At 34.9% G+C, this 24,913-nt stretch overlaps 2 protein-coding genes across 4 annotated transcripts; one reads left to right on the top strand and one right to left on the bottom strand.

Moving 5' to 3' along the window:
- Positions 1–851: 851 nt before the first annotated feature.
- On the top strand, positions 852–3,324 carry LOC118737191 (E3 ubiquitin-protein ligase TM129; the record flags this gene model as incomplete). The annotated part of the gene is given in 3 exon segments (XM_036467542.1): positions 852–1,610; positions 1,700–1,829; positions 2,213–3,324. Coding segments are annotated over 3 exon segments (1,212 nt in total). The 3' UTR covers positions 2,792–3,324.
- Positions 3,325–3,436: 112 nt separating this feature from the next.
- LOC118737192 lies at positions 3,437–20,321 on the bottom strand. 3 transcript variants are annotated; one of them, XM_036467543.1, is made up of 3 exons: positions 19,662–20,318; positions 19,205–19,612; positions 3,437–3,991 (listed from the first exon to the last, which is right to left on the bottom strand). In XM_036467543.1, exons 2-3 carry the CDS (start codon positions 19,481–19,483, stop codon positions 3,845–3,847), a joined length of 426 nt encoding a protein of 141 aa, XP_036323436.1. In that variant the 5' UTR covers positions 19,484–19,612; positions 19,662–20,318; the 3' UTR covers positions 3,437–3,844. The 3 variants fall into 3 exon arrangements, with proteins under 3 accessions (XP_036323436.1, XP_036323437.1, XP_036323439.1); XM_036467544.1 differs by having other exon boundaries at positions 19,205–19,924; positions 20,194–20,318; XM_036467546.1 differs by having other exon boundaries at positions 3,437–4,008; positions 19,205–20,321.
- Between the last annotated feature and the right edge of the window lie 4,592 nt (positions 20,322–24,913).

Below are 24,913 nucleotides of genomic sequence, written 5' to 3'. Positions count from 1 at the left end.
TGCCTATTTCTCGTTGTTCGCTTTGTGTTGCCGCAGTATTCGCCACAATATTTTTAATGTTCAGAGCAAAAATTGTCCAACACTTAACACTAACAACAGGCAGAATGGGAGAATGAAATAAACCGTAAAATAGTAAATTTTCTCAATATTCAATTTTTCAACAGGAAACGTGGTTTTATTCTGTTAAATTGCAAAATATATGGTTTATAAAAAAGAATTAACAGCGAAAATTAAAAAAACGGCGATTTTTGTAAAAGTAGCAAATTTCAGTGCATCTTAAGTTTCTAAAACGTTGTTTACTTTTACTTGAGAATTGTCCAAATCGGCAAACCCCAAGTAGCGGTTTCTGGAACGTGCCACATTTGCTCGCTACATCGTGATGTGATAAAAAGAAAAGCTGGCAGTACTCCGTAAAGGTCTGATTATGCATACTTCGCATAACTTCGCACAACCATTTGTGTCAGTGCAATAAAAATGTAACTTAAGAAAATTTGAAGCAAAGTACAAAGTACATACGAAATTACAGTTTGAAGTTTATGCGATGTTGTGCGAAGTTATGCGAATTATTCACAATCAGACCGTAAGGTTGCAGAAATCTTTCAAAATAAGTTCAAAAAATATCTTGATATGGAAGGAAAAAAAGAAAAAAAAAATTCCAAAACTAAACGCAATTTTTAGCAACTTCAGTTTTGCACTTTATTATACTAAAATATTTTTTTTTTTAGATTCTAATTAAAAAGTTTGCAATTGAGGTGAAACCTTGTAGTTTTTTTTTTTTAATTGTTGTACAAAGTTTGATCCAAAACCTGAGATCGACTATATTTGTTTAAAATCTACTACATTTTTTCCAGATTCTACCACACCAAATTGGACATCCGATCACTGCCTTCTAGTCGTGAAAATGCAACCATTTGCAGAGAACGTCCATTTGTTATGAAGAAAGATAAAAGAAAAGTGAGAAGAGCGACAGCACTGACGCATCTTGCCAAAAGAATAGAAATATACAGAAAGCGATAACTAAAATAAAATTGGTAAAAACGGTATCATCTTTGGAGTTAAAATACATTTGATAACGCTTCATTCAAATTTCTCAAAATTTTTCACCAAATGGACGAGTCTGAACTGCTCTTCAATTTGTTCTACCTTTTATTATGCATGTGCATTATCTACCCACCCGAAGAGTTTCAGCGCCTTGGACTTACCATCGAACAAGTCTTCAATAAATTGTTAGGCGATGAGAGCATGAATTTCATACTTTATCATCATCGACGAACATCACTAAATTTATTTGTGCACAGTTGTCTACCGGCATTTTATTTCCTTATACACAAGTTAAAGTTCTCCGTATTTGCGGAACGTGAACCACCAGAGGAAGCGGATTTAGATCCAGATTTCCCTATGCCTCAAGAAGCGGTAGCATTTAAGACGCTCACTTGGAAGATAGCACAACGCTTCAGTTTAATGGCCGTGCTGGCAGTGCCAGCTTTAGTGTTTAATTGGTATCAACAAAATTGGCGCCGTCATCCCATTAGTCAGACCCTATTGAAGTATTCCAATGTGCCAAACAGTTTCCAATCAGTTGCGAACGACATTAGCACAGAGTTCCGACGGCAAGTATTACATGTTTTTTGTTTTTTATAAAGAAGGTTCTGGCTGTAAATATGGAAATACGTATTTAATAATCAGTTTTCGTTAACAGCCTCGACATTTACAAAAAGAAGCTGAATTCGATATCGACTGTGATTGCTACCGAGAACTGGATTATCAAAACTACGCTGTACAACGTGCATTTTGCACACCAAAGCGATACTTCCCTCAGTGTAGCCAAGGTGAGCACCTTTTTTGATTTCTAAATAAGTAAGATAAGTGGCTGCTGTACCCATGGGCTCATAAAACTCACATTTATTAGTATTAATGTATGTATATCATAAAATATTTAAAGGTGCTGGAATGATATACCCTCAAGGAATCGTTGCCCATTGAAAGAAAGCAGAAATATTGAATCGGCATTGTTTCTTTTCGATTCTTATTAGCTATTAAATTAACACATATACCATGTCCATTGTCATTCTCCTATTCCATTGCATTCAAATCAGAATAGTATGTATGTATATCTGCACAAGCATTAAACGCTACTACTATAATTAATAATTTTTATAATACATACTTGTTGAGTCAATTATCAAAATACACTCTGCATACTTCATTTTAGACCGAGACCTACAACGTTTCTCAGGATACTAACGATACGCTGCAAATGGTAAGCATAGTAGTGAAGCCAAATCGTCAAGGAGTTGCTGACTTTCATATACGTATCAATGCATTGGAATTTCGCAACTTGGAAGAGCGCGTTTCCAGGCCTATTGTAATACCATCATATATACAATTCCATCGTAATGTAATCGACCGCTTTATTGATGTGTTCAAAGAGCAAGTAGCACAGAACCCAATTTACCAAGCAGATCGCATAGCAGAAAAATGCTTCGCTTGTATGATCGCTGAGCCGAATATCAAAATACATAAACAATGTGAAGATGTTGATCGGTACGGACGACCTCTGGCTACAGAGAACACCTGTTCAAATTGTTATTGCCGACCCATGTGGTGTGTTGAGTGTTTAGCGCGTTGGTTTGCTGCGCGCCAGAATGAACATGATCGGGAGGTGTGGCTTGAACAGAAATGTACATGTCCTATGTGTCGTGCCAAATTTTGTCTCCTCGACGTTAGTTACATCGAAAAGCCGGATACAGGTACTACAGACGAGCCGGCATTTCCCAGCGATAGGACGTGATATCTATAATTTGTGAAGTTTCAGAAATTTCCATAAATTCATAAAATTGCCAGTGTGTTGTACAACCATGGTTAAGCTCTAAAATCTTCCTCTGTTTACTCAATATTTTTTTTTGCATATAATAGTTATGCATTGATTTTATTAAAATTTTTTATTGAAAATTCTTAAATATTTATTTTTACATAAGCATGTTTTCGTAAATACATATAATTAACATTTTTCTAAAGACAAATTACTTAATGCCTATATAAGTTTGTAACTATCACGTTTTAATACTTTACGATACAAAAGTTACATATATGTATATATACATACATATACTATATGTACATAAATACATACATACATACAAAAGTAAATAAATTTAAAAAAATAAATATTATTGGTACATACATACCTACATTTGTGCATATGTGTGCATGCACACATTCTTAAGGAAACGTAAAATCGGCGTTAAGTACATATTGAGATTTTAATACCAAAAAGTCTTTGTTAGGTCAAGCTTCTTCACTCATGGAAAAGTACATAAATATGTATGTATGTATGGATTCGTGTAGTTGTTTTTGTATGCTAAAACAAGAGTGAATATCCGTCAATTAAACCCGTACTTTTGTGATATACGCGATTTTACTGGATTCGTATATGTTTATACATACATATATTGCTGTTGGTGAAGCTGTAAAGTTAAATTATTTTTATAATGAAAACTTTTGATTACAACCGCTAGCGCACAATAAAGACTTGCAAAACCAACAAAAGAGATAGGTTATAAACTTGTATGTGTTCATTAATCCTTAATTTAACTATGGAACGTTTGCGCTTGGCATTTCTAACAAAAGTATGCTCTTAGTTTAGCATTAATTACTAAAAGGCACTTAATTTCAACAAAAACAATTTTTGTCTTTAAGTTACTTTCTTCAGCTAAAATAAAGCAATACATATGCATGTAGATATGTTGAACGTTAACACATGTATTCACAATAAAGTTTTATTTAAAAAATTATACGTAAAAATATGTACTGATGTAGTTTTCGCATTATTGGCAATTGACATCTATAAATTCGTTTCGTAGTAACTTTTGTAGCTGTCTGTCTTCTCACGCATCATCGTATTTCTTGAAGTTGAATTAGCGGAGGATGATGGCATGGACTGTGATGAAAATAGTTTGGTTGACATTGCGGATGGTTGGCGGAGGGTATTCTGAAATAAATAGAATACTTAAAAAGTTATCAAAAGGTGGAAAATAGAAACGATTTTTGAAATATCGCCCATTTGCTGCAAGAGTGTCATAATCAAACATTTTTTTTAGTGAAACATGCGTCCTCCATGAGTTCAATCCTTCTTCTATGTTATGTAAAAATTTCATTCCAGTATCGATTAGCAATTTTGCACATTAGAAGGAAGTGTGTGTGTGGGAGTTTATGTTAACTGTAAACTTTAAAGCCGTTTTTCTCGAGTTTTTAATTTTTTGAACTATGACACTCTTGCGGGAAATGAGCGGTATGTAGTAAGTAGATATGTATGTATGTATAAAGCAAGGTAGCCTACTAATTTTGGAGAATTCCCCGATTTCTACAATGAAATTCCCCCATTATATCTCCTTACTTAGAAAAAAAAGAAATTATGTATTTTATTATATTACTGGTCTTTCTGTTTATTGTATTGACAAACCAAACTAAAATTTTATAAAGTTAGTTAGCAAATAAAGAATAAAAAATAATTATGTAATATTTACATACATGCAGTGGTCGAAAAACTTTTGGAGGCACCAATTATTATTATTTTTTTTTGTTATTTAATTTGAGTTATTTTTTATAAAAATATAGTTTATTCTTTAACAAAAACCATATAAATCAAAGTTTCAAACTTTGTGCAATATTCCCAAAACAAATTCAACAACCTGTCGTAAAAATTTCGAGCTTGGTAATTGGATTTTCTAGAAAGATTTTGAATATGCAGTTTTTTAGCCCACTCAATAGCAAATAACTTCACAATAAGGCAAATCGGACCATCTCTTGGAGTTATTCTCTTTCAAATAAGTAATATACACTTGTTACCAACCTAGTAAGTCATCAACATTTTGATAAATTTTGGCTATTTTTCTTTAGTTTATTTAGTGTTTTTTATTTTTCCATAAAGGTCTAGCTCCTTATATAAGAAACACCATATAAATCCACATTTCAAACTTTGTGGAAAAATTATACAAAATCTGTAAAATTTCAGCTAAATTTTAACCTTTTATTCAGATTTTTTAGATTTTTTTTTTTAGTACGCAGTTTAAGTTCCGGGGTAATAATGTGCAGGTTCTAAATATCCAAAGAATCGCGCTGTTTTTTAATATTTTTTTTTTTGACTGCATTACAAATTTTTTTCCATACAAAATATATTCGAGAATTTTTTTTTGTATGAAAAAATGCGTCATGCAGTCAGAAAAAAATCAGTAAAAATCAATGCGATTTGTTAGCAACTTAAAACTTGCATTAATGAGCCATTAAACTGCATACTCGAAAAAATTCAAAAAAATATGAATAATGATTTGAGCATTGAGCTGGAACTTTGCAGATTTTTTATAATTTTTTCACAAAGTTTGAAATGTGGATTTATATCGTGTTTGTTATATAATGATGTAGACTTTTATGGAAAATTAATAAACATTAACTAAATAAAAGAAAAATAGCCGAAATATACCAAAATGTGGACGACTTAATCCGCTGATCATTTTTATTCTACAAAAATATTAACCAAATCGGATCGTAAATATAGGTTTTCCAAATGTCTTGACTCCTGCGCCACCTAGCGGATTAATTCATTTTTCGCATTGTCATAGGGACATGAGCTAAGTTTTTAGTCTCTAGCTCATCGGGAAATTGGTGAAATATTGATTGAAAAATTATGGGGCATACATACATATGTACATTATGGTGGTCCAAAATAAATGCGGTTCAAAAGTTTAAAATTTTAAGCTCTCACCCATCTGATTTTTCTAAATGAAAAATAGCCTTTATATTTTTTTTTGTTAAAAAAAATGTATATTTTAATGAGAAAAATACACGTTTTCGTAGAAATGATAACCAATATTTTTAGATCGAAAGACTCAGTTTTTTAGGAGACTTCCAACAACAATAGCCAATTGTTTATTTAACCATTTTTTAATATTAAACATTTTATATAGGACCAACAAAACCACAAAAAATGGCATGGGGCACCCATAAAAAAAATTGATGGTTTTAAAAAATGGTAAAATAAACAATTGGGTATTATTATCGGAAGTTTCCTTAAGAGAAGCGAAGCTTTCCGATCGAAAAATATTGACTTTTAAGCATTGTCTAAAAAGTGTTTTTTCTCCCACATAAAATACATAGAAAAGTTAATTTTTTTATACTATAAGCATTGTTTCGTCATTGCCATATACTCAATAGGTCATAGCTATAACATAGAAAATTGTCATTATTATCGGACCAATGTCTACGCCAATGACGAAGCTCATCGCATAAAAATTGCTCTAATTACTGCGCCTTAAACTTTGACTTTGAATATTAGTTATGTTTCGTCGTTGTGACGTACTCAATAAATCATTACAATAACAATAATATTCATTATTATTAAAACCCTTAAAGCATACCTTTAGATGCAGCAATCAAATAGGTAATACGAGCCGTAAAACTAGTAATAACACTTTATGGAATATCTCTAGTTTTGAATTTACACAAAAAATGCCGATTATGGATAGGTAATTTATAAAAAAATTCAAACTTAACAAGGAAAAAACACAAATTTTTATTCATTTTCGTATTTTTAAATTTCTATTAAAGCCTGTTTTTTGTCAAAAAATAAAGCTACTACTACTACTAGCTTGATGGATCTTTTTATGATTGAACCTAGTACTGCATACTACCATGCTTTGGGCACCGGCGAAGTCGAGCGTCAGTCTATTGTCGGACGTTTGTCGTGGATGCTGTGACGTTGACAGTGGCGCCAAAGATCCTTTACATGCCCACCCTGGCATTGAGGTAGCCAAGCACGATTTTGATATCATGGCGGGGCAGCGCTCATAGAAGAGATCCTTGGAAGCCTCGCCCTTCTCTTCCGTCGGGGCATGGGCGCAGATCAGCGAGATGTTGAAGAATCTAGCTTTGATGCGGATTGTGGCTTGACGCTCGTCCACCGTGTTGAACGACAGTACTACCTACCACAAACCCAACACCGAATTTGCACTCCTTTACATGGCAGCTGTAGTAGATATCGCAAGGATCCATATATTTTTTGCTTTGCCCCGTCCAACGCATTTCTTGGATGGCGGTGATGTCAGTTTTGTGCTTACGAGAACATCAACCAGCCGGGCAGAGGCACCTTGCCCATTAAGGGACCGGACATTCCAGATGCATGCCCTCAAATCGAAGTCCTTTAAATGTTTGCCGTGATCGTCATCAAAAGGGGGGTTCTCATCTGAGGCTTTTTGTTAATTTTTCATTGGTGCCTGTTTTTACGTGGCGGGTCTTTTGTATGCGTATACATTTTGTTTTTTCAATAATAAGTATAAAAGTTCTGACTCAGTTCATAAATGCATATCTTCCCCTCTATAATGACGTTTGTTTCATTAAAAAAGACAATTTATTTTAGAGTTTGCTCGCTAACGTGACTTGAATTGTAAAATACGTAACAGTAAAATCTGCAGACCAACCACTATGGCACACATACATACATATGTAGTTGATGAGTCACAGCGGACCCGGATAACACAAAACTCAGGTGACCTATTTCAGAATTTTATTGAGAAACACTCGTTCTCAGAATTTGGTCGAAGAACGCCGTATTTCAGATTTCGATTCAAAAATGCCCTATCTCACTTCAAAATGTATTGAAAATGTGCTGATATAGGGCGTTTTTGAATCGGCAGCTGAGATAGGACGTTTTTGAAACAAATTTCGAAGTAGGGCGTTTTCAACCAAATTCTGAAACAGGACGATTTTGAAAAGTTTTTTGAGACAGAGCGTTTTCGATCTGGCTGCCGAGATAGGTCGATCTTCCACTCAGCAGTCGATATACACTTCCATAAATTCTAGTCGTGCTCTTCAGTCATGGCATTTCTGACTTTGTTTTCGCAGTTTTATACATTTGTAATTTTTTCTGTGTAGATTAATTGCGATTTCTCTATTCGAAGTTGGATTCCTCTTCAACAAAACAGGACTTTGTTTTCGAATCAACTCGAAAATTATTATTCAAAAAAAAAGCAAGTTTGAAAAGAGAGATACAATTTTTGTTTCGTATTATTTCGGAATTTCGATGACAGAAAATGAATCATAGTTGTATTAATTATATTTAAAGTCACGTTTTCACTGGTTTTTTTCATGTGTCGTGTTTTCTGTCTCGGCTGCGTAAGGTATGCGGTTTTGAGTCAGCGATATGTTGAGATGCGACCTCTAACGATTTGCTTCGTTTCATTCGTAAATCAAGTAAATTTAAAACAGATTAAAAGGAACCTAAAAACAGTACAATGGGCGGCATTGGCATTTATAAATGGGCAGGCTTGGATATAACCGAGCGCCAAAATTTAACCGGGGACGGAAAATGATATTTTTTTTTTAAATTTTAACCAAAAATTATACTCACGTATTTCTGTTCGTACGTCCTACCATAATGTACAATTAGTTTAATTTTTTGAGTTTAGCCAATAAAGATTATAATTAATATTTGAGATTTTTTTCCCCCCAAATCAAAAATAATGGTTATTTTGTAATTTTTACTTTTTCGCTCAAAGAAAATAATTATTATAGTTCTATTTTTTTACTTAATTATTAATAAAAAAAAACTCTTAAGATATACCAGCGTAATTTTTGACGTAACCTTTTCGGAGGTAGCGGCGCCCAGGTCAAAATTTTAGTTGGTTGCGTCTCTATGGCCTTTTAAATTTCATAAGTAATCATTATCTTAAGTGAAATAGTAAAACTCAATAATACTTATTATCTCTGAGCGAAAAAAAATTAAAAGAAAATATAATAATTATCAGTGATCAACAAAAAAAAAAATAAATCAAATAATAATTATTTCCGTTGAGCGAAAAAAATAAAACTTAATAATATTTATTATTTTTAAGCGAAAAAAATAAAAATTATAATTCAATGATTTTACTCATAATGATTACCGTCGCTGGTTTTAACACAAAAAAGTCGCTGTCTTCGTCAGATAATGTGATTATCACTTGTGCAATTAAATTAAAATGATGGATGAGATTGGGGGCTTCCACTACCTAATATGTACATATGTGTTCAGGTAGGTACACCCTTAATTATGTACAACAATTTTCAAGTATATATCGCACACGATCTTCAAAAGGGACACAATTAAAAAAAAAAAAAAATAGGTAAATTTTTTGCATAAATCAATTCCTAAGATTTATTTCCAATTAATGCAAACATTTTTTTCTCCATGATTATATTCTTTAACTAGAAAACTACTGTTTACATGTTTTTGTATTAATTGCGTTGAATCTGTACTGAGGATTGTAGCAGTTATATTTTCGGATCTTTTTTTTGAGTTGTGCCTCTTTTGAAGATGGTGTGCGATATGTACCCTGCAGGAATTCCGACTCACCCTAGGTTAGCACTCAGATAGTCCGTATTGTTACCAGCACAAGTCCCTCATAATTCCCCTGCCAATGGTTCCAACTTCCATTTTTTGCATTGGCGTGTCAATGGAAAAGGACCGGACAACTCAACACTGACCGTAAGATAGATAGAGATTTTTTTCGTTGGAGTGCAATTGCGTTCTGTACTTCACAGATGCTTTTTCATAATTCGGAAACACAAAAAAAAATTATTTGATCATTTTATAACCATGCTGCCACGGACGGCGTTTGAACCCGGACCCTCCTGAAAGCAAAGAACGTAGATAACAAGAAGGGACAAGTCTTTATAATTCTAGCGAAAGTGAGCAACAGGGGCGTGCCTTCTCCTTCCATTCAATCAAAAAAAGTACTAGAGCATAAGAGAAGGCATGCCTCTGTTGCGCACTTTCGCTACAATTATAATGAGTTGTCCCTTCTTGTTATCTACGTTCTTTGCTGAAAGCTAACAACTAGTTGCAACCATCTCTGCGCACTAAGCTACAACCACGCATGTAAATGTGTGTCCAAATGTTCACTTTGAATCAAGGCCAGACCAAGCGATTGGTACATTTACAGGGTCGTGTTCTTTAATTTTTTTTTTATTGAATTGCAAGACAAGACCACTCTGTCACTACCAAGCTGTACTTTTCGTTTTTCTCTAGACCGATTCCTTGGGGACTGGTCGAAAGCTGACATTTTCGATGCAAGCGAATGTCCAATTCTGACCAGTCATCTACATGTACATATGGGCGATTCCAGCGAAAAGTTTACCCCGAAAAAAAAAATTAAAATTCCTATATCTAACTTATTTATAGGCGGATTTGTCTGCTTTTTATAACATTTATTGGTTATATAAGCAGAAACATTTTTGCCAAAAAGGGTTTTCGTTAGATGGCGCCATGGTCGAGATATTTTGAAAAACTTTATTTATGTTCTGATTTGTTTCACTTTTGGCATGTTTAGTAGAACCGTAGTAAGACATTGATTGAACTCCATATCCGCGAAACTGCCGCACCTGCGGCAGTCGGACTCAAAGAGTCAGGTTGCTGGAGGGCGCTGCAGCACGGCCAAAGTGGTATTCCTGTAAAGGTTATCGAATCAGGCAAACAATCAGATTATATACTTCCTACGACAGATTTCAGGAAAAGCTTTCAGGTGAAGTTTCCTTCAAGACGGGATTGGAGTAGGGGCCGAGGAGAATTCCTCTGAAATCTATACTGACGGGTCCAAAATGGACTACGGTGATGGTGCGGAGGTGTTTTCTGAAACGCTGAATGTCTCTCTCTCGTTTCGACTACCTAACTTTGCTAGCCACTTCCAAGCGGAAGTATTGGGCATCGAAAGGGCCTGTAAAGCACTAGAGAGGAACTGCATAAGTGTACGAAAAGCATACATTCACCGGTATCAAAATCCAAAACAGTCAGAGATTGCAAATGTGCGTTAAGCTCGCCGGCCGAGTTAATAGACATCACTCTCATCTGGGTTCCCGGCCGTAGGAACATACACGGAAATGAGAGGGCTGACGAGTTGGCTAAGGCCGGAGCATCTTAGGATGAATCCGAAGCAGATACTATAAATTGTCCACTCGGATTCATCAAAAGGGAACTGCATCTGCAATTCACACGTATGGCTGATACACGTTGGAACAACCTTCAAACCTGCAAAACTGCGAGGAACATATGCATTATACATTTAAAGTGGTGGTGGGCATCAGCTCGCCCGCGGGCAAAGCTCTTTCAAGCTTTCTATATTAAATTTAGAGAAGAGCCTTTCTGAGCTTGCTGAAGAGGCGGGAATGGCAAGTGGCAAGACGCTAAAGACGCGAATGCAGGGAGAGAGTGTACTCTAGAGCTCTTTTACCTGCCAGACGATATAAAATTTACAAAAAACTTTTCGAGCCTTAGCTAGTACATGCTGAGGCTCAAAATTTAATAATAATATTTAGCGGTCATTACCATAATGCGTAAGCGCCAATCTATTATTATTATTAATACTTGCATACTTTCTGTAAACAGCCAGACCCATTCGGTGGGTCCAGCAACTCCCGAACACCCTTCGTGTGTATATGCACGGTTGTGCTTAAATTGTTGGACAGAGCGTATGAGTTACCCCGTTAAATTTTGGTTCTCAAAATATAGTACATACGTATGTAAATTTGTTTCCGAGGGCGAGACGTAATCATATTGCAGGCAGGTTTGGTAGGTTATGAATCCTTTTTAGTGGTAGCCAAATTCCTTTAAAAAAGGGCTAAAAAGAGCTAAAAAAAATTGGTGTGGGTAAAAATGGTGGTTAAAATGTTTTACTTACATATACATATGTAAATATACACGCAAACATTTTCAACAAGTAATGGTATAGAAAAACAATGAACTCTGGAAAAAAGTTAATATTTTATCATACCAAAAACATTTTGTATAAAAGGTTAAATATAAATATGACACCAGCTTGCTGGCTCCATCAAGTGATTGTACCATCAGGCTCGAAGCATATAACTTACCAGCATGCTGGTACAATATTTATTTCTTTACAAATGAGGTTCAGGAAAGATCGAATGAGTAGAGCCGAAATTTCATAATTTTTCTACCATTTTGTTAAACATTGTTTTTTTTTAATTCACAATTGCAATATCGTGAACTTATTCTTCCACAAACACGGCTTTGACTCATATAGTGCAAGAAATTTTCGCCCAAAATACTTTTAACTTAAAAAAATGAGCTAATTTCACCGCTCAGGACGTTTTATTAATTTCTGAATACGTTCCGGGAAATAACCCGTAACTTTATACATACCACATGTATGAATTTGTGGATGTATGTATGTATGTATATATACATATGTACAAAGTAAAATAAAATACCTACAAAAGCCTTAAACAAGAAATTGCGAAAGCTTTTATAATGAAAGGCTTTTTATATCCATCTGCATACAATATACTAATACGGTCATAAACACATATGTATGTACATATGTATGTATGTAAGTACACACGAATTTATGAATGTAATATTATTGCAAATTTTAAAAGGTTTCACAACTTTATCGTTTAACTTCCGTTTTCGTACTGGTTGAGGTACATATGTATGTATGTACATACAAATGTGTTTACACACTTAAATGTGTATCTATGTACATCCGAAGGAAGGTGGGAACCCAATTTGCCACAGGGCGAAGACGACGTCGTTACGATGTCGTTATGACGCCGCTCTGGCGAAGTCGTTTTGGTGAACTCGAAACGACGTCGAAACGAAGTCGTTTTTTCACAACGAATCGAAGTTGTTGCGACGTTGGTCTGGTCAAGTCGTTTGGGCAAACTCGAAACGAATCCGTTTCTTCGAACCCACAAGTTTTTTGAGGAACCTTCCCTCTGGATTGGACAAGTTCCACGCCGCCTACATCTTTTTTTCAGTATTCATAATATTCTTCATATAAAATATTATATATATTCATAAAATTTGTGGGTATGAAGTTTTTTTAAATTTGGTATAAAACTGTACTTTTACTTTAAATTTGGTATAAATTTTGAGCATCGTTTTTCAGTTCGCTGGTATATCGTTTTTGCGCGCTGCAGGGGAATCGTTTTTGCCACCCGCCGGTAAAGTTCTGAACGCATTGAAAACGACGAGCTACGGGCCACAGCTTCCAATTTGTTATCTTCATTATCTAAACGCTTTGTCGATGACGACATGATTTTTTTGAACGCGGCAGCGACATCATCAATTTGTATGAATTTGACATAAAATAAGAGGAAGAGCCTTATCTGTCGCTGGAAAAATAGAAATAGATCTAATTTGGCCACAACCGCAGTCGTCGCCAAAATAATTATCTACATAAGAGTGCGTGTTAAAATAATTTGACAGCTGTGGTCCGTAGCTCGTCGTTTGCATTGTGTTCGGGCTATTAGTCGTTTTGGCGGCCCGCCGACGAACTGTGCTTTTCATCCGACGGCGAGTCGTTTGCGACCGTCGCCGGCGAACAAATTGTTCACCAAAACGAGTCGGAAACGACGTCGTTTGGCAAATTGGGAACCGACGCGTTCATGAAGAAATGGAAATGTTCTTTTTGGGCTTCTCGCTTTCAGTTAGATGTGAGCAAATTAATTTTTTCACGTAAATTAATACAGTCATATACACATTTACATATGTATGTATGTATGTACTTGTTTGTTTGTACATATGTATGTACATATGTATATTAGAGTGGTCCAATTTTTTCCTTTTGATATTTGTAATATCTATGCCAACTTTCAATTTGCGGCTGTAACCAATACCGCGTACTCAATGACCTCGAAATGCGCTGCAGAATCGCTGTGAAACTGGCAAAAATATTGGTGATTTTTATAAAAAGCTACTGTTCCTATGACAACTGAAGCGTGTGATGTTTTTTAGGTAAATTAAATTTGAAATGTACTTAGGTTGCTTAACCAATTGTTTGAATAATATATGTACACAATAGTTGCGTTCCCTAACTCGCAAGAAGTTGCAAGAATTTACAGGAAGCGTTCCCGTACTCGGTTCTCTGGCTTCTATTGCCTTTTGACAGTTTTACAGGTATTAGCCCCGAAAAGTTGGGGAACGCAACTAAAACTTCTAGAGTAAAATATGAGCATTATTAGCATCCCCTACATTTATACTTAAGGTTAGTATTCTGTTCACAGCCGTGAAATTTTGTCAGCAACGCATATTGTTTTGCGTATGAAATTTTGGCACACCAAAAAAATTAACTGATTTGTGTAGTTCAGGGGTGCCTCTAGTGAATGTTTTGTAGGCTGTTTTAATATATCTTTTTTGATTATACGTGCTGTCTTATGCTGGATTTCCACTAGGCATTAAATGGCAAAAATGACAAATGACAAAGTGGGGAATTAAAAAATAAACTTTCATTCCCACATGGCATTTTCTTAAATGGCATAAATTTGTTGTAATTTTAATGCCTAATGGAAATTCGGCATTAGCTTTTCTATATTATGTGAAGTTGAGAGAATCAAGTCAAATATTCTTTTTTTGTCAATTATGATGTTTGATTTCATTGTTTGCAATCCTATTTGTTGTGCGGCGGATGAAATACTAATACTTAAAATGCAACTGAAAAACACTTATTAAAATATTTATCTATACTTTTGATATACATACACCGATACAAACCGATAACCGTGGGGCTTGGCACCTCCCACATAAATTTTTCATACTGAATATCTGAGGAAGTGTTCCTGGTAGAGTACTGGAGCTTGGTATGGGTATGTGTACATACATATATGAATTCAATCTATCGCTGAAATGGGGTATATGAAACCGATATCGTAGCCGTTGAAAAAGACTGCGGTAACTTTCATGTAAACTTAGATTCTGATGACTCATACCTCCGAATTAGAGTTGGAAATATGAACTGAAAAGCGGGCGTGACACCTTCCGGAAAGTTACTTGAGCGTACACCTGGAACCATTTTAAGCTACTCCTTGAGGGATTACATTTTTGGCTAAGAGACCCACGGCCATAAGCTTAAATTGAAATCAGCGCATAAAAAAAACGAGGGAGTCACTTGGAGTGTTCGAAAAGTTGTTTAAGTTTCACTATCGGGCAAGGTTTAACCCCTAAACCCCCTTTGGGTTCGCCGCTACTGAATTCTATAAACTGTCTATTTTCACACAGTTTAAAATGTACATGCGTATTTTAAATTTTCATATTTGCAAGCTTTTTCGCAGCGTGAACAGAGTACTACTTTACTGAGGAAATGTTGTGGAATTTCACATTTATTTCACAGAAATAAATTTTATATGCAATTTGACAGCTTTGTCACGTGAAACGGGAACAGAATACATACTATGCTTTAGAATCGTAAAGTTTGGTACCAGCACTTCTTTCGTCAAGAGGAAAAATTTTGGAAGGTGCCCCAAACCCTACCTCGGAAAAGTTTTTTTTTTCGGACCACTCTAATGTATCTCTACATATATAAAAAAAATTGCTAAAATTCAAATACATAAATTACTGCGCATTTACTAAACATTTTGTGGGTGGAAAGCTTTTACCTTTTCAGAGTTAACAAGAGTGCGTGGGTCTATGTGGTGTAAATGCAGCTGAAATGAATATATTGTTGCCAGTAACTGAAAGATAACCGATAACATACACCAATTTATGCATATATATACTGTATGTATGTATGTATGTGTACGAGTGTTTTTGCACGATTCACAAAATAATCGCACACTTATTTTTAGCAAATGAACGAAATTCTGCTGAGCAAATAAAATTAAAAAAAGTGTAATATAATATGTACTTGCATAGGACGTATTGAATCGTATGTATGTATGTATGTACATACATATGAATATACACGTTTGTGTGCATCTTAACTTGCATTTTCGCATATAAAAGCATATAAAATTTAAGCCATATCAGACACTGAAAAATTGAACAGCAAAAAAAAAAAAACAAAGAAAATCAAAGAAAAGGAGGAACACAAAAACCAAATAAGTTATAAAAATAAGTCAAGCAGCTAACCAAACAACAAAGTAGTCAGGCTGTTAGTCAGCCAACCAGAAAACCAACCAGCTGACTTGCGACACACTTTGCCGACTTCACGGCGGATGTGACCACAATTGTTGCAACTGAAGTGCTATTGCATGAGCACATTGGCAAAGAAAAAGGGAACAAGAGCAGCAGCGGTAGCCGCTTGTAAACAATAAGTGTTGGGAATTTCAGTGTCGATGGAGTAAAAATCTGCAATTGCCTAGAGTCATATACATACATAGATAGGTACCTACGAGCCCACTAGAACTTGAAGGGGTTATCCAAAAGTGAGAAAGACCTGATACTGGAGCAATACACCAGATTTTACGGACGATGATCTCAGGTTCTAATGAGTGCGTCGGCTGATAAAGAGTTGCGATGAATAAAGTTATGTACCTATATTTTATAATGTGTGTGTGTCTTGGTGAGATAAGTATCCTGGCTTTAACTTTTTTATTACGCATTTATTGGACAGAAATATTTCATCATTGAAGCGGTTTTTTTTTGTTTTGGTTTTTGTTCTTTGTTTTTGTTCGGAAACAATGCACCGGTACTAAACCCACCGAAGGAATCGTGTTTTGTAAAGTTGAATTCAAAGGCCTACAAAAATAGCTTTCGTGTCCTAATTGTGGATCGTTCGATTTGATTTTTGGGTTGCTCTGTATTGCATTTGGGAATCTACGTAGTTTACTCCACTAACATTTGGAAGATCGTTTGGATTAATTGGCAGCCATTCGTTTGGTGGTCATGGGCATTAAATATTCACCGTTTACCATCATAAATAGTTCTAATTTCGAAACGGATATGTATACATTTAAAATGATTTTTCACCTATCCATAACCGGTTACTTAGTTAACAGGGATTGCTTTAGATATTTATACATGTATAGTTATACATAGATGTGTATGTATATACATATATATGTAAGAAATTTCGGAGGTACGTATATATACATTAAGGTGGACATAATTTGTATGAAAAAGGTATTAGTTTCTTTCGGAACACCTCCAGAAATATGAAGCTACCCAAAAACTATGTAGTATACAAAATTTCTGGATAAATTTGGAGGTTTCTGTTTGAGCCTTAAGTTCGAATTATTCTTTTCCACCCTAGCCAACGTTTGTAACGTAACGCCAGGTAACGTCGCGTCAGATAATTCAGCTGAATAAATATAGGTAAAGCAGAAAAGTATCTACATTTAGAAAATTGGAAAATTCACCTTAAACATTTCCAGTATACTACAAAAATATTCATACAAATAGTCTTGCTCAATTCGCGAAGTTTTGCAATTTTGTAACCCGAGTCAAAATCCACTTCTGTTTTTCGTAACGTCACGCCAGCGCGTATGTTTAATAATATCTTTAAATCCCTACTACCAATAGTTGTAATTTTTTATTTATTAATTTTTATTTTTGAAGCACATTGACCTTTGATGGACTTGGGCGAGCCTTAGATATTGACCAAACATTTTCATCTTTCACGCAGATTTTTTTTAGAGCATAATGAACCATGTTTTTGCTATTACCAATCAAAATTCTAAAAAACGGATTTTCGGCCCACGCTAGTACATAAATATGTATGTACACAGTTTTCTAACCGACAATAACAGGCCTAATCCGGACGTTACCGATGATTTTGTAACCGGAAAATTTCATTAACAATAGCTTTACCACTTCTTTCTTGTAACCACAATTCCAGGTACGTTGGTAACATGGTCAATATATTCAGCGAATCAGTTATGAAGTGTTATAGAAATTATGGTATTGCATATTTCACGGATAAATATTTTATTATCTTCTTATGAGATAGTAACAAAATGTACCAATTACAAGAATGCACAACTATGTGTATAGCAAAAATATTTTTAGAGAAAATAATTTTTGAAAAAAAAAAATTAAAAAAAGATTAGAAAATAATAATTTTTAGAACAAAATACATACTTTGTAAAAAATACACATTTTCAGAAAAAACAATTTTTAGGAAAAAGTAGTATGTAATTTTAGGCGAAAAATATTTCTTTAAGCATAATTTTTTGCTAAAAGGCGACACTACTTACTATACATCGGAAAAGAGTTTTGAGAAGATTTAATTGTAAAAAAATATTTTTTATAATATGGTTCAGAAAGGATCTAAAAGTAATTAAATTCTACATACATATATGTATTTTAAAATTAAATAAATAGTAAATTTTGTCTAAAAATAATTTTTAGTAAATTTTTAGTTTTAGTTAAAATATTTATTTCTAAACATTTATGATAAATATAGCTGAATAAAAATGCAGCACATTATAATCACAGAACAATTTAAATTGCTTCACACGAACTCGTTATGAGGAACCATGCTTCCCAGGATCGGCAAGGGGTTAAGACATAAACTTGGATTCAGATTCCATAAGTAAGCATGTATTATGGGCAGTGGCAAAAATATAAATAGGGAAGAGACATTTTAGTAATCTTTGGCTACTTCCCTTTCGGTTATTTAATGTTTATTATTATTTTTAATGAAAGTGTAGCTCGTTATCTAACAAAAACCATGAACAAGTAATTTTTAAGCAAAAAACAAATCCGACTTCGATTCTCATATAAAAATTTAGGAGTACCGTTATTTTTTCATGATCCAAAGATCGGATCCAGATTAGTATGGGACCACCGATGTCAATAGAATTATCGAAATCGGTTGACGTGGTACGACGAATTGATAACCTCCTCCTTTTTTTGAAGTCGGTTAAAAACATAAGCGAAACATAAAGAAAAAACATAAGTCAGACATTGAAGGTAAAAAAATATCTATTAGGCGAATTTGATCAACAACAAAGTTTCAGAAAGCAAATAATGGAATACATTTTTATTTTGAAAGTACAATGCAGTGGAAACGGGATAACTCGCAGGTTCGTTAATTTGAAAATCACAATTGCTTGCAATAAAAATTGAACCTCTTGAAAATAACGAATTATCAAATATGTTCGGTAGTTTTGATTTTGTTTTTCCAAAGACACTCCATAACTCTTCGTCTTAGTTGTTTACGTCGTATTGAATGAAATGTATGCAAGTTTATTTCTATCGCTATAAAATTGTACATAAAAAATAAAATACCACTACCACTCGTATTTATTTAGTTTGTTTTGGTGGCCCTTATATTAGCCTGGAAACTTTCTATGTGCTAGTGTTTTAGATTTCTTCACATTTCTTGAGGCTGTCCCTAAGAATATCTATAAGTACATTCTCAAAAGTAACGGCCACCTTATTGTACATACATTTATGTATACATTGTACATCGTATGAGTATTGGTAAATTTGTCATCCTACCTTATCCGGCTCCTGCTTGTAGTGTGGATTCATGGTAGTGGGCGCCGTGACACGGCTATGACCCGTAGCTATGGCGGCCGACGACTTAGAAGACGCCGACATCGCATTGTCCGCATCGAAGAGTTTACCATCGACAACATCGCGTTTGCGATTTTTCGACTTGAAACGACCCGAACGTGAGATTGTGAAATTTCGCCACTGATGGCTGTATTCGCAGCGTGACTCCTCCTCATTCAGGATGCTGTCCAAATAGCTAATCGGTTGCTCATGTGCCGTCATTGTGCTGCTATGTGTGTATGTATGTATTCAACTTCTAGTAAAAGTCTAAGCGCTGAACTGTTTTTTCTTTCTACAAATCTCTTTTACTAAGCAATTTCTGTTTGAAACTGACACTTTTTTATTTTTATGCTTTGTTGTTTTCCTTTGTTATAACTATTGTTATCTCGTTTCGCGGCACCTTTTTTTCTGTTCAAGACTTTATTTATGTACTATGGCCTCAGTTTGTTTATTTTTGCATTTCACTTTACATCAGTTCAAAACGTATTGCAACATTTACATACTTACTATGTAAATTTGTATGCATGTACTAGAGATTCGTGTATACAAACATTTTGCGGATAAGAACCTTACTAATTACCACAGTAACATTAGCAACTATATTAAAATTAATATCGAGTTCCATTTGATTTTGTCCGATATGTAGGCACTCACGTTAACACACTTTTTTTTTTTTTGCAATAGAGAGAAAAGATGTCTGTAATTGGGCTGAGCTTGGTTCACAAGAAAACCGTAGTTGCAACAGCAATATCACCAATATATAAAAACAACAACAACAACATCGATGATGATTGCTGCTGCGTCTTCTGTTGTCTCTGTGCTTTTTATTTGCTGTGCTGAATTCAATGATAGAAGATCAAGATCAAGATCACACGTAGTATTTGTGATGACTTCTGTTGCAGCTGCACTTATTCGTCTTCTTCTTCTTTTACCACAACTTCTTTGTTTTGCTTTTACGCTCACGTCTTGCTAATGATTGCCGTTGCCGGTGACATCCAACTGTACGGATGGATGGCTGCGAGTGCACTGTACGCTGCGCTTCTGTGCGGCACACCGATGTGCGCTGCTGTGCTGAAGTTTTGTCAAAGTGAGTTGCTTCTCCCCGCGAAGTTCAAAAAATCAAGTCGAATATGCCGATACCAGTTAGAGCAAATACAAAAGTATATTTTTTTTATATATGTACATACATATGAAACAATAAATACATACATACACTTATAATTTATATACACAAATCTACATATATATGTGTATGAAGCGCGATACCGTGTTGTGTTATGGCTGTTTTCCTTTTCCGGGGCCTTCTTACTATTTCGACAACCCTGCAGGAAAAACCGGAAATACTTAAGTGAACTAATTTTAGTTCAGTCTAACTAAATATGTATGTATGTATTACTCATCTACGTACATACATACATATGTATTTATACTTATAGCAGTGTATAGTATTTAAATTGCTTTAGATTTTCATAAGTTTTGAGCAAACGTCATCAAATAACATTCAAGTAAATGCGTTCATTAGTAACGATACACTTGGAACAAAAGTGTTATCGCCTGTGTGCAGAGATAATTTGCTAACGCTGTTTAAGACTAGGTAAACGGAGAACATAAGCACTCGGTAGACCTTCACAAGTTAATAGCTTTTGAGAATCTGAAAAAAATCTTATTCACTACCAAATTCTGGGAAATATTTTTCTAGAGAACAAAAGTTTTGAGAACTTTGCCCTAAGAATGAGAGGGGTATCTGCGTGTTGGCATCAAAAATCGTTTCAGTGAGAACCACGATTGTCAATTCTAAGCCGGAGGATATTTGGATCATTTCAACTTCCAGATCGTTTATCATTACCGTGTACTGCCCATTTAAGGAACAATTTTTCATATTATGTGCAATAAAAGTTCGTATCTTAAGTCTTTCGTTGACTTTATTTGCATAGTTATATTTCAGTTCTTTTTTGATTAATTTTAATGTTAAAAAATGTTAAACAAAGGGAGCGCTATGAGAAAAATTTGTTCTCACTTCCTTTTTCGCGAATAGTTCGGAGAAGATTTGTTCCCGTTACATTCTCTGTCAGAAAGTTCGTAGGACTTTAGTTACCAAATTGTTCTTCGAGAGGAAGTTCCTTAGACTTTTTTCCCGATCGATTCTGGCATCGAAGAAAGTTTCTGCGCTCCTTTTACAAGTGACGCTGAGAGGTTTGTGTGCTATGGGTAAGACTAAAAGCCTGATGGTGGCAACTTAACTTAAGTTAACGGAGCTTGGAACTTAGAAAATCAAAATGAAACGGTGTTGTTGGTGGAGTCGTTTTTAGTCGGTTTTATTCAACTTGTCCTATTTGGGTCAAATCTTCTTCTTGGGCCAAATCTAATAATTAAAACACAAACAGGAATTTAAAGAACCTGAGTCTGCATAATACTTAAATGGCCTATAATCAAGGTATTCTTAAAGTCTCGGACGTTTTGATTGATCCTAGAGAAATTAGATGACCTCATAAGAGTGTTATGGGAAAATGAACGATCGATGCGGTACCTCTTAGGGTCAAAGCATAGCGGAGCGGCGAGCAAAGAGAAGAGCTAGCATCGAGCAAAGTTTCAATAACGTACGTGTATGTACGCGTTGCTCTTCACTATGCGCTCTCCCATTGAAACCTATGCGTTTAAAATAGCCGCTTTACTCGATGTTCTATGCTCGCCGCTCTACGATTGGAAAAATTCTAAACCAAAATGAAAATTCCCCTCCAAAACTTAACCAGCAGAAAGTGTTAAAAAGGGAGTAAATTGCAAGTTTTTGCTGGTTTTACATTCAATAACATTTTCTGATAATTTTCTCTTTCCCTCACTTTTCTCTTTATTTTTCTTTTATGCTCTCGCTGCAAGCACTTACTGGAAAGTTATTGAATGGACCTTAAGCGTATGCGAAGTTTTGGAGGCTCTCACGGCGCCGGGTTTCATATGTACATTTCGTGTCGGCAGTGGCTACCGGTTATAACGGTTCATCAATTTTGCGTTTTTGATTTCTAAATCTAAAAACTACTTTAATTTACAGTCTCTAATTTCTTTTTAATTAATATGCCTTCCATTCAACTGTTTGATTTAACATAGTATTGTTCATGGACCGAGCCATTCCGATCTAAAAATTATCATTCAACTGCGAAGAGATCAAAAGTAATATCAGAGTAATAATATTATTGTTTATTGATTTAGGGACAGAAAACTTTCTTTGATTAAAAATACAAAATATTTTCTTTTTCCCAGCTGAATTCGGATAATCAGTTTCCGGCACCTTAAAAATCGTGTGTTTTTTTCCTGCTGGGAATATACTTTTAATATTTAACCGAAATACGTACATATGTATGTATGTGTGTATGTAGTGTTTGTATGTATTAATGTATGTATGTATTAGGTTGCATGAGAAACGCTCCAACTCGGCTGAACCTCTTCTACTCCTCCACTACACCGCCTTTGCACCCTTGCACCTTGCCCACCTCACACTCCGTACACCATACGTTATTCGCTCACACCTTTTTCTCAGGTACGTTTACTCCAACGTGCGTCACAGTCAAATTCAAAGTCCTCGCACTGATCGCCCCCTCCGCCTAGTCGCTTTAATTTCCATGTCGTCAAGATACAACGTTAAAAGCGTCGCTTTTTGTTGTTACTGCTCTTGTCTGGTGTTTAAGTTGTTGTTGATTTGCCGTGAACTGCAGACCGTGTGCCGGTGTTGTGCATCTAGTAACAACTTCGCCGCGCACAGTGTAATGGCCTAATTAATTATTGATAATACGAGTATTATTTATGTGGCACATAAACTGAAGCGATTGAATAACACAATCACTGTTAAATGATCGTGTTGTTGTCACCTACTAATCGTCCATTCCGTTGTAAGATTCAAAAACAATTAATTGAATTACAAAAGAAAAAAGGAAGATGGTGTGCAACAATATCATTTGGTTAAGTGGAGGTGATCTTTGGGGTACAGTGTACCTGTCGTAATACAAACATACATACATATTTGTTTGGCCGTGGTCACAAAAAGGGAGGACCGACCCTCAATTTGCTACGGCCACTGCACCGCACATGGCAGAAATATATGTACTCCAAGATATATAGTCGCCTAGATAAAAGATTGTTGTATGTTACTTTCGGCAGGTCTTGGGAAATCGTGATTGATGTTTGGGAGGTAATTTCTCAAAAACGCGAAGATATGTACATTTTCTCCAATGTCTCGGAGAATATTAGTAGTTCACAAAATTCCTAAATAATTAAATTTTTATTGTTTATTGGTAATTAGTTTTGAGTTTATGAAGGATTTTCTTTAGTTTAATTTTGTCGTAAGCGTCATTTGTCCACAATTTGGCAGCCACTTTGTATGAAATACGACAAAACGTGATCAAAATTTATACTAAGTTAACGACACTTTTTACTCAATATCTCGAAAACTAAAGGGGACATCTAACGGATAACACCAATCGATAGATCTTATTTTAGAATAGATAAGTGCATCTATAACTAAAAATCGTCAAAATGGCGCTTACGACAATCTTTCATGTACATATAACAGGAACAGGAATCGAGCGTAGGACCTACTAAGGAATTGTTTGGACCAGGGTTGTTGCGAATATTATTCCGAAATAAAAGTCCTTTCCGGATAATAAACAAACCGCCTGTCCAAATTAAACAAATTTGGTATCATATGAAAGAGGACTGAAATAGCTTTTAAACAGAAATGACGAACGACGTCTATATATACATTTTTTTTTATAATTTAATACTAAAGAAATACATATATGTACCTGATCGCGAAATACCTGGTACCGGTACCTGGTAATCAATTAACATTTTTTATTGAAATATTTTTCAATAGGTGGCTTTTCTCGTTTAGACATTTCAGTTTCGAAGCTATTAAAGACCTCTTTCATTTGATACCAAATTTGTTTAATTTGGAGAAGGAGTTTGTTTATTATTTGGCCAAGTTTAACTGTAGACAAAAATAACTGTTATTTTTGGTCCCTACAAAAATATTTTTTTAATTCTATTCTCCATGAGTTCCAATTTTTGTCATATACACAATTTTTAACCACTACTTGTTATACTGTGCAGTTAGGGCACAGTTTCGGCCGCTTTGTTTGTCGGCTCGATCGAGACCGGTTGGATTGGTATTGGTTTTTGTTGGGACGAAGAGAAAGGAGGGGGTGCAGCTGCGCTGGATTTGCGGCGTTTACGGGGTATTTACTGGCGCAAAGTCTATGTACACAAATTGTTCACGCTGGCTGGCACATAAAGTTATAATAATGCCAGAAAATATGAGGAGTAATGTACACTCACAACTGTTTGTTGCCTCCTCCTCTTAAAGATTTTCAACCTTCTTTCTTTTGCTTATTATTATATCTTTAAAATGTATGTATGCATGTATATTTGTATGTGTTTGTTTAAACTTTTTTTTGTTCAAATTATGGTACTCGTATTTTCCTGTCTATGTTTTGCAGGCATTTCGCCAGTCATATGTTTTTTGTGTGTGTGTTTTTTTTTTGTTGGCTGGTTGGTAGGTTGGTAGATTTGATTATCTCGAAACGTGTGTATGTATATCTTCTACCTATTTGCCGTTCTTTATATTGTTCAGCTGCAGTTTTTTTTTATTTGTTATATTTTTTTTTT

Source organism: Rhagoletis pomonella, unplaced genomic scaffold (genome assembly GCF_013731165.1).
Source record: "Rhagoletis pomonella isolate Grant_MI unplaced genomic scaffold, Rhpom_1.0 Rhpom_scaffold_00004, whole genome shotgun sequence".
Taxonomy (NCBI): domain Eukaryota; kingdom Metazoa; phylum Arthropoda; class Insecta; order Diptera; family Tephritidae; genus Rhagoletis; species Rhagoletis pomonella.
This window is presented reverse-complemented; position numbering and strand designations above follow the sequence as displayed.